Source organism: Rhopalosiphum padi, chromosome 3, assembly GCF_020882245.1.
Source record: "Rhopalosiphum padi isolate XX-2018 chromosome 3, ASM2088224v1, whole genome shotgun sequence".
NCBI lineage: Eukaryota > Metazoa > Arthropoda > Insecta > Hemiptera > Aphididae > Rhopalosiphum > Rhopalosiphum padi.
The window spans coordinates 82325333-82336627 of NC_083599.1; the positions used below are offsets into that span (position 1 = coordinate 82325333).

An 11295-nucleotide genomic window follows, 5' to 3' on the forward strand; every position below is an offset into this window, starting at 1 on the left:
AATTATGATACCTATGTAGCTTTTTAGTTTTTGTACGTCACAGAAGGAAAATATACTTTTGTTCTGGTTGACGATTACCGATTAATAATATAAAAGAAATATACCAACCTATTGATAGCAAATAGGGTGGACATCAAAGTTACAAAATTTTACATTTGCATTTTTTTCTATTCACCCTATTTTATGGTATTTAATTATCGTTAATTAATTATTAGAAATAACTATATAGAAAGATATAATAGTGGCAGTTTTTGAAAATTCATATAACATTCAATTTTAATAATTAAGGCTTGAAAATTGAGTAGAGGGTTTTAGCGTTTTACTGTATTTTAATAATCCTCATTTAACTTTTGGTTACATCAAACATCCCTAATTGTTATATTTTGTAAAAATTTTAGAACCAAATATCTACCCTGCAAATTAAAAAATTAAAAAAATTATTTTAAGAGAGCAATCATGAATATTGATGAAACAAAAAAACGTAAAGGAGGCGCGGAAAAACAACGGGATAAGAAGGCGAAATTATTAAACAAAGAAGCAAAAAGATGTGGCAACTTAAGAGACATGTTTATTAAAAAAATAAATCATAATATGGCAATGAACGAAAACGTTCTGAACGAATCAGTTACCCTCAAAAATCCAACTTTATCAATGATGAACCCAAATACAAGTACAAATGAGTTAGAATGTGAGCAGACTTCAATACAACTTATATGTAGTACTGAAACAAAACTAGACGATAATGAAGGAAGTATTGTGGATTTCCCTAATATAGACGATCCAGAAAAAATTAACCCAAATATAAGTACAAATAAGTTAGAATGTGAGCAAACTTCAATAAAACTTATATGTAGTACTGAAACAAAACAAGACAATAATCAAGAAACTATTGTGGATTTCGAAAATGCAACAAACATTATTGACAAATTCAAAAAACCAGAGAAGTATGAAGTTGATGCATTTTTTAAATTTCATCCATACCAACCTACTATTAATATTCCATTTAATCCACAAAAAGCATATAAACGTACAGACGGGATACATCGAAAATGGTTGACTTTTTCTGAAGCTGAGAGTAAATTATTCTGTTCAGTATGCATTGCATTTTGTGCGTCAACAGATAGCAACCCATTTACTTTGGGCATGAACAGTTGGAAACATGTTTATCAACGTATCGCGGAACACGAGGATACATTTTGCCATGTTAAATCAGTGGATGCTTTTCTTTATCATGAGCATAGAGCAAATATTCCACACATGTTGTTTTCATCAGCCAGGGAAATTCGACGTAAAGAAGTTATGGAACGACACCGAGTACTAGAAAGAATAATTGAAACTATTAAGTGTATCGGAAAAAATTGTATGAGTTACAGATCTCATACAAATGAATCTTCATATACTTTAGAAAATAATAATGTGAGTCATGGCAACTTTTTAGAAATATTATGTTTAATATCAAAATTTGACGATGTTTTAAGGCATCATTTAGAAAACGTAATTAATAAAAGCAAAAACAGACTTGAATCAAATTCTAGTATAACTAAAGGCAGAGGAAATCTTATCGCCTTCATTTCAAAAACTACAGTTACATATATCATACAAATACTTAAATCATTAATACAAGGGGGGACGGGGTGGCCGAGCGGTCTAATTCGTCGGCTGCGGAGCAGCTGGATCCGGTTCGATCCTCGGCCACTGGGCGGCATTTTTCTCCGGGTAAGTCACGGTGTCCGGAGAACAAGTGCTGCCATCCCCCCCACCCCGGGGCATGGCAGAAACCTACGGGTGCCCCATTAAAAATTCTGCCAATCAGGCGCCGGGCTTACTCCCGAACTTACATACGCCATACGAAAAAAAAAAATTAATACAAGAAAAAATTGTAGCAAACATAAAAGAAGCAGGAATATACTCCATTCAAATTGACAGCACTCAAGATGTATCAGTTAAAGATCAGCTATCAATAATTATACGCTACGTAACAGATCGAGTTGAAGAGCATCTATTATCAATGGTGGAAAGTCATTCAGGCGAGGGACGCAATTTATTTGAATTAACTGAAAAAACGTTATTATTACATGATCTTGACATAGCTAATTGCATTTCAGATAGCACAGATGGTGCATCAAACATGCAAGGTCAGTATGCAGGATTCACTACATGGCTTGAAAATAAATCTCCAGGACATATCCATACATGGTGTTACGCACACGTGCTGAATTTAGTTATGAAAGATACTAGTGAGACTAATGTGCCCTCCATTAGTTTATTTGGTCTGATAAATAAATGTGCTGTATTTTTTCGTGAATCATATCGTAGAATGGACACCTGGGTTAATCAATTAGAAAAATGTCATTCAAAACAAAATTCATTAAAACGTTTGATCAAAGCAAATTCAACACGATGGTGGTCAAAGAGTAATGCACTTAATAGAATTTTTGGCCAGTATGGAAATTCAGATACAGCACTGTTTGTAGATTTAGTTCATTCATTATATTTAATATCGTCTTCAGAAAAATTTAATAAAAACACTAGATCTGATGCTTTGACATTACTTAACAGCTTAACTAAATTTGAGATTATAATAACAGCCAATATTTATTTAAAAATATTTCAAACAACCAATCCTTTGTCCAACTATTTACAAACGTCTGGACTAGATTTTATGCAAGCTCATCGTTTAGTACGGTCGTCGATTGATACATTAAAAAAACAATCCAGATGTTTTGAAGATATATATGAAACTGCTAAAACTTTCGCAGTCATTCAAAACAGAAAGTTAGAAGAAATGGATTCTGAAGTTGAGGTAGAAACATCATTTTCGCTCACTAGATATCGTGGTAAAAAAGATAAATATAAAACTAAAACTACTGATGAATTACCAACTGACGCAGCCCAACGATATAAAATAAGTGGTTTTAATTGCATAATGGATTCTATTATTTCAAGCTTACAGGAACGATTTACTAAGCACAAGGACTTGTACACCGACATGTCATTGTTTGACCCTCGAAATTTTCCAATGAAACCTGAAAGTATTTCAGGAAAAAATATTTTTAAAAAAATAACTCAGCTTATATGTCAGCATTTGAGTGAAAATGAAAAGTCAGAGTTCGGTGATGATGAATCTCGTATGACAGAACGTATTGAAGTTTTATTACGAGATGAGTTAATAGATTTTTCACAAAAATGGCCCAATATTAAGAAAACTATTCAAGATGAATATGAACACGAAAACCTCGATAATCCAGGTAAAATAATATACACTTAAGTATTCTGTAAATTAATAATTTATGGTTTTTATAGACAGTGGTGATGAAAATGATGAATCGGAGTCTGTAGTGAACGACGTATGCACTATAATTAAAAAGGAGTCTTGCAGAAATTGTTTGAGATGTTGTTTTACTTTATTACATAAGTATAATATGTATAGTAAAGCATATGTTATGCTATATAAAGCTTATAAAATATTATTAACTTTATCCATTACGCAAGTAGCTTGTGAACGATCCTTCTCAAAATTAAAGCAGGTACATTACATTTTTAAATAATAAAATAAATATAAATTTATTTATTGAATTTTGAATTGTTTATTATACTGTAAAAATGAATGCGATTTTATTTTTCAGGTGAAAACCGTTTATAGGAACAGTATGACACAGGACAACCTAGAAGCTTTTGTTTTAATGGCTACAGAAAAAAGTATTTTAAGTGATATACCATACCAAATTGTTATAGACCGTTTAGCCCAAAAAAGCAAAACACTCCATAAATTATTAATTCCTTGAGCTAATAAATAATCATTACCATGTATTTCTAAAATGTTTTATTTATCTTCTGTTAGTATTAATTATAATTTAAATATTCAACTGAGAAAATGTCTGGTATTTCAAACGTAAGTGCTGTAATAGTGTATTAGATTAGGCCTTAGACAATATGTCAATATAATGATTAAGTAGTTCCGGCAACGCCGTCGAAAAGACCTTAGACAATGGTTTATGGGCGATGGGCCGCTTGAAAAAAAATTCCCGGGCCGCTCTGAAGGAGCCAGTCCGCCCCTGATTTAAATACCTAATTATATTAATTATTTACATAAATAAATCAAATACTGTAATTATTTTTAATTAGTAGGTACGTCTATTACAGATTATTTATTTATTAAATTTAATAATAACAAATAAACAAATTGAAGCCAATTCAAAATATGACAAAACTAGTTGACACCAATCAATATAGATTTATTTTTTTTAAATTATTAATTAAATAATTATATTTACAACCAATATAATATACTATAAGTACATTTGATACGAGAATGAGAAGCACTCGAATACAAAATAAATCGTCAAATCGTATAAAATATTTAAATAAGTAAGCTATGTAGTTATAATATATCAGAATATTTTACGTATATCATAATATGATAATTAGGGCCCGGAACTTGATGCATTTGCATCTTTTTTTCCAATGCTTACATTCAAGGCTCGTCTTTACAGAAATTCGATTCATGAAATATACAATTTAATGGCACAATTTTTATTTTGCAGTTTTTTGCATTTTTAGGTAATTTTATGCTTTACGATCATTTTTTAGTATTTTTAGTGCATTTTATTCATTTTCATACTTTTTTTTTATATATATTTGCATTTTTCTTATTTTTCTTGTTTACACTTTATTGTAACATATTCAGTTTACATTAGCTTTTTGATTATCGACGTTCGTTAGATTTACCATTTGTTGTCGCAATCTATGATTATTATTTAATGATGAACTGTAGGCAGATACTATTTTAGGCCCAGTACACACGTGTGTTATTTTGAAGTACCGTTTCCCCTTCATTATCGCAATGAGATCCGATAATCGCACGAGACGTACGATAACGCAATAGTAGACGGATGGACATTTTATATTTTGCAGTGTAACACTGTGAATGTGAAAGACGGATGTGTTTATTTTATTGATTATCGACTGCCGCGACAGACTTCGAGTAATATATTTATGAAATTAAATTAATTTATTGTATAAAAATGCCTAAATACAAAGTTTCGGATAATTCTCGATTGAATTCATTTGTAAATCATTTTGGCAGAGAAGTTTTTTCAACCGATGGCATTGTATTATTTTGCAAAATTTACAGTAAAAGTGGCGGCTGACAAAAAATTTACCGTCGAGCAGCACATTTCACGTAAAAAACACGTTAATGGAGTTGAACTGAAAAAAATACAACAAGAACAAAGTACAAGTAAAATTCAACGTTTAATTACCGAACCATCTAAGAAATCGTCTTTTAATCATGATCTGCGTGTCATGCATTATTATCTGCAAATATTCCAATGCAGAAATTACAGAACGAGGAATTTAAAAATTTTCTGAAGAAATATACGAATAAAATAATTCCCGATGAATCCACTTGGAGAAAAGGGTATGTTTTTCAGTGTTATATAGACACTATTGAGAAAATTAGATCTTATGTAGAAAATCAGAAAATTTGGGTAACTTTAGATGAAACTACGGACATTGAAGGGCGCTATGTAGCAAATGTTGTTGTGGGAACTTTAGAGTTGAATGGCCCCGGAAAACATTTCCTAATAAATACAGAAGTCCTAGAAAAGGTAAATCATAGTACAATTTCAAAACTGTTCGATAGATCCCTTCAAATTATTTGGCCCAATGGTATTAAACACGATCAAGTACTGCTTTTATTGAGTGATGCTGCACCTTATATGGTCAAAGCAGGTAAAGCTATTAAGGTATTTTATTCAAAGATGGAACATGTAACATGCTTAGCTCATGCCTTACATAGGATGGCGGAAGAAATTAGAAAACATTTCCCAAAAGTCGATCAACTGATATCAAACTGTAAAAAAATATTTTTAAAGGCTCCTTCGAGAGTACAAATTTTTAAAGACCATGCACCTAATATTCCATTACCTCCACAACCTGTGCTAACTAGGTGGGGAACATGGTTAACGGCAGCCTTTTATTATTGTGAACATTTTGGTATGATTAAAAATATAATCACGAAACTAGACAAAAATGATGCGACTTCCATTGAAAAAGTAATTGATTTGATCGCCGATCCAGATTTAGTATTAAATTTAGTTTTTATCAAATCAAACTTTGGATCGCTACCAAATTCAATCACACGATTAGAATCGTCAAATATATGCCTTGCCGATTCTATAGTAATTGTAGAAGAAAAAATAAATAAAATTCAATTAGCAAAAAATATAGTTGGGCGCGAAATTCAACATAAATGTAAAACTGTTTTAGAAAAAAATAGTGGTTATAAAACAATGCAGATTATTTCAAAAATATTGGAAGGTCAAGAGGTGACCAAAGAAGGATTGCCAGATGATTTGAATGCAGATGACATCACTTTTTTCAAATATGCGCCAATTACATCTGTGGAAGTCGAAAGAAGTTTTTCAGTCTACAAAACTTTACTATCGGACAATCGCCGATTTTTTTTATTTGAAAATATTAAACACACTTTAATTGTTCAGTGTAACAAATTGTTTAAAAGTATTTAAGTAAATTAAATTTAAGTAGTAATAATATTTTAATTAAATAATAATTTTTAAAAATGTTAAGTCATTGATCATTATTCATTATATAGTCATTTTTTGTATTTTTATGGTCATTTTTTGTTGTTTATAAGTCATTTTAACACTCTTTTTGTGTGCATTTTTTAAAGATTTTTAGGTCATCAAGTTCCGGGCTCTAATGATAATATATAGTCAGGCCCGTATTTAAAAATTTGGCGCCCCCGGGCATATAATTTATACCCCCCTCCCTCACCACAATAAATAATAATAATATAACACTAATTATTTCGTTCATAATTGATTATTTAATATTAAAATCTAACCTAACAAATGATAAATGAAAATCATTTAATACTTTTTTAATTAACAAATTATAAAATAATAAAACATAAAATTACCTTTTTTTTTAAACCAACAAATTATAACATAATAAAAATACATTTTTTTTTTTAATTAACAAATTATAACAATAAAACATACAATTTTCTTTAGTTTTAATGTATTTTTTTCCTTGCTTGATTATTAGCAAAATCTTCAATTATGTCGCTATAATTAATCTGATGAGTTAATTGAGATTCAATATTTAAAATTGCCAATGCATTTAGTCTCTCTGTGGATATATTTGACCTTAGATATGTTTTTATACGTCTAAGTGTCGAAAATGACCGCTCTGCGGTACAATTAGTCGTTGGAGTACAAAGAAACATACGTAATGCTATACTCACATTTGGAAAAATATCCTCCAACTCATGTTTTTTCATCGTGGTACTCATATCAATTATACTTTTTGGATAATATTTTATATTTTGTAGATGACTTTGGAAATGGATGCACTCATTTATAAATGTTTCATCTAAATCACTTTTGTACATCAAATATAAATTTTCAACTGATACATATACTTATACTATATACATATTCTTCTGATGTTTTCATTATTTCAAATTTAAAAAAAAAACTGTACTTAGTTATTACATTATCATATGCCAACTTTCTAGTAGTCAATTCGTTAATTATAGAGTCACAAATTACATTATATGTATTGACTTTGAATTCTACATCACTAGGCAAATCAACTTCTTCTAGATCAACTATTTCATCATTCGTTTTGTTTCTTTTTTTTTTACGTTTAGAAGTTGTTTCAAAAACATTTACATCACATTTTGTTAATGCTTTTTTTTGATATTGTAAAAACATTTCATCGTTCCTGAGATTTGAAATATACTTTATTAATGAATTGTAATGTTCACAAACCGAACAAATATCAATATTAACTGATTGTAAAAGTTTACTTATGGCATTAAATCGTTGTAGTAGGTCTCCCCAAAATAACAGCATAAATGTAGTTTCAAGACGATTCATTGCATGAAGTAAACCACGAGCTTCATTACATGTAATAGATTTTTCATTTAAATTGTTTGATATGTCAACTAAGGTTTGCTTCACGATTCCCCAGTTATCAATAAGAGCTTTGCATGCATCATATCGCGCTGACCATCTCGTTTCAGATAGATTTTTCAATGTCAAATTAACTTTAAGTAGATCCCAACGGTGAGTAGAAGCTGAAAAAAGGTATAAACATTCTGAATAAAACAAAAAATGAATTAGCTTCTTTACAACAACTAGCCGCATAAGATCCAATCAAGTTAAGTGAATGAGCTGAACACGGAATAAAATCAGCCAAAGGTGCAACTTCACGGATCCTAGCTTGAAGACCAGAATAAACGCCAGACATATTTTTAGCGTTATCATATGATTGTCCGCGTAAATATGAAATATCTAAATTGTATTTTTTTAATATAGAAAAAACTGCATCAGCCATATTTTGAGACTTGTGTCCAACATTTTCCAAAAAGCATAAAAATCTTTCTACCGGTAACCCATCACTGTTAACATACCTAAATATAAATGAAAGTTGATCAATGTGCCCAATATCAGGAGTTGAATCAATGCTTATTGAAAAATATCGAGCTCTTATAATTTCTATAACCACTTTATTTTGAACTTTAACTGCCATTAACTTAATACATTTTTCATATGTAAAATGAGACAAATAGTTTGTGTGACCTTTACCGTGATTTCCATGATTCGATATATGTTTGGCCAAAAACGGATCAAATTCTGCTATCAATTCAAGACACATCATAAAATTACCATTGTGTAAAGATCCAAACTGCTCATTATCACCTCTAAATGGCAAGCCACGACTTGATAAAGATTTTACAACAGCACAAACCCTTATTAGGACATTTTTCCAATATTCTTTTTCTGTTTCTACTTGATACTGAAGAGTTTTATCCACCCTATTTAATTCTGATGATCTATTTTTCATTTTAATTACACATGTTTTATGAGAAAAGGAGTTTTCATGCTTGTTGATTGATTTTGGTCTTTTCCAATCTGAGAAACCATTTCTTGAAAATTCTGAAGAATTTTGAAATAAATAACAAGGAACGCAAAAAACTGCACCTTTACTTTCTGAATAAACAAGATAACTTCTTTTACATTTTTCACCATTGATTAAAGTAGTTTCAAAATAACTTTTATTTAAATATCTATGAACATTCCTAAATGAACCTCCACGAACCGTCTGATAAAGTCGTTTGGATCGACTAAAATTTGAACCTAAATTTTGACTGTAACCGTTTTTACATACATAATCAATAGTAAATTCACTTATATTCCAGTCGGCTGGATCAGTCCTAAAAGCAAGTAAAAACAAATAACCTTAAAAAAACTTGTGAAATAATAAACATTACAAATTGTTTGTTTTAATTAAATTTAAATGTTTAAGAATATCTTTGCAATAATAGTAAAAATATGGATCTTTACCCTGGTATTTTAAAATCATGAGAGGAATCAGCATCTATTGATTTAACATCATCTGAATTGTTACCACACTTCTGAGTTATTTTGTTTTCTTCATTTAAAAGAATCTCACTATTTTTGGACCTAGAATATTAAAAACAAAGTAACATAATACAATTTAATTAAAAATATTGTGTAATAGGCACTATAATAAGAATATAAAATATTTTCATAATTTATATAACATAATTTCTTTTTGATAAAAAAAGTTAAAGAAAAACCTACTGTAATGATATAAAATCTTCTGGATTTTCACCATGTTTTTGAAGTACCTCATTTTCATTATGCATCTGCATATTAGATGATGAACAATTGTTACTGGCTGAACCATCTGTGTAACTATCTATTAAAATCAAAATATTTCTTATAAAAGATATCAATAATTATTGAATTAGTATCAAAGGTAATAATATTATATTTACTTTTCACTGAGTTATTCAATTGATGATACATTTTATCAATCCTGTTGGAGTTTTTTATTGTTTTATCTAGCTTCTCTTTTTTATCTTTAGCTATCTTACGGTAATAAGCACCACTAGGTTTAATTCTTTTAGGTATAGGTGCCATTATTAGAAAAGAATAATTTACCTAAATAAATATAAATTAAAGATTTCTTTTTTCATTAATATATAAATATTATAAACTATAAGTATATATCACAAATGTTCAATAAATAATTTAAGAACCAATATTAATAAAAAAAATATTTATGTTTAGGTATTGCGCAATTATACAATCTTTATATAATGTATTAATTATTATTAATTATTATTAATTATACTATTTATACTAAACTAGTAACAACTACAAATAGTTTAAATCGTATAGGTAAAAATAATAAAACTTACCTTGTTATATAATATAATATAATGTAAATGTTATATATTATATCAATTTACAATCATCAATGTATCAATTCATCACAATTTCATACTTTTTACAGTATACACGGTGAACACATGGAGCATAAGCATAACACAAGAGTAAATAACAATTAAATATAAGTCACAAGTGTATAACGTATTAATAAAAATATAAATACTGTCGTCTATCACAATTTAGTATTTACAATGCAATAACCATTGAATATCGATATCACTATACAATTATCATTGTTTTGATTTATTCCGTAAAATAGTTAACCAATTTCTAAAATTAGATTTTTTCTGAATATTTTTATCAATAGTATAGGCAATAATCACGGACCAAGATTATACTTTATATATAATATCATTGATTATAAATACTATAGATTGCTCACTGAGCGATTTTTCGGTAGCCTACAATAAAACTCTCGATAGATGGCGATAAGAATCAACAATACTATAAAAAATAATAATAATAATAATAATAATATAATAATATATTATATATTTATATATTTATAATAATTTCTTTTTCAGTCACCGTAACTATGATCGAGCGCAGTGCAGGGGGTAACTGGTTCTTATCATCAATTAATAAATTGTTTTGTTATGCCCCGTTGTCCCGTCTGCACACCACTCTGGTGTATTTATATTTCTGACAAACTGATTTAGTGCCTTAGTGGATTCGGTGTTGAGAAAAACGGGCAACGACGGTCGACGATCGATATGAGCTAATTATTTATATTATAATTTTTATATTGTTTTTTCATAGACAAATCGTGTATATTTTATATCAAAAGTTTTAAACTACTAATACTAATTTTTAAGAGAACTAGGTACAACATCCGATCGGCTGGCATAAGACATTACACAATTAATAACTATGCTGTAAATTGTAATAATATACCTATTTTTAATTATTTTGTAAGACACGTAGTTTCGCCACATTTTGTACTTGTCTTCTGCCAGTAATTTTTTCATTTTCCCATTTGCAATGTTTGAAAATTTTAGTTTTT

The 11295-nt window shown here is 29.0% G+C and overlaps 3 protein-coding genes across 3 annotated transcripts; 2 read left to right on the plus strand and 1 right to left on the minus strand.

Annotated features, from left to right (window-relative positions):
* The first annotated feature begins 456 nt into the window (after window positions 1–456).
* On the plus strand, window positions 457–1502 carry LOC132926251 (uncharacterized). The gene is made up of 2 exons (XM_060990587.1): window positions 457–1416; window positions 1479–1502. Exons 1-2 carry the CDS (start codon window positions 457–459, stop codon window positions 1500–1502), a joined length of 984 nt encoding a protein of 327 aa, XP_060846570.1.
* Window positions 1503–1617: 115 nt separating this feature from the next.
* LOC132927926 (zinc finger MYM-type protein 6-like) lies at window positions 1618–3794 on the plus strand. Its single transcript, XM_060992495.1, has 3 exons — window positions 1618–3248; window positions 3304–3527; window positions 3627–3794. The coding sequence occupies exons 1-3, from the start codon at window positions 1769–1771 to the stop codon at window positions 3783–3785; spliced, it is 1863 nt and encodes a 620-aa protein (XP_060848478.1). The 5' UTR covers window positions 1618–1768; the 3' UTR covers window positions 3786–3794.
* A 3245-nt stretch (window positions 3795–7039) lies between these two features.
* On the minus strand, window positions 7040–9980 carry LOC132926252 (uncharacterized). The gene is made up of 7 exons (XM_060990588.1): window positions 9836–9980; window positions 9639–9756; window positions 9378–9497; window positions 8567–9247; window positions 8163–8443; window positions 7838–8107; window positions 7040–7155 (listed from the first exon to the last, which is right to left on the minus strand). The coding sequence occupies exons 1-7, from the start codon at window positions 9978–9980 to the stop codon at window positions 7040–7042; spliced, it is 1731 nt and encodes a 576-aa protein (XP_060846571.1).
* Window positions 9981–11295: the final 1315 nt, after the last annotated feature.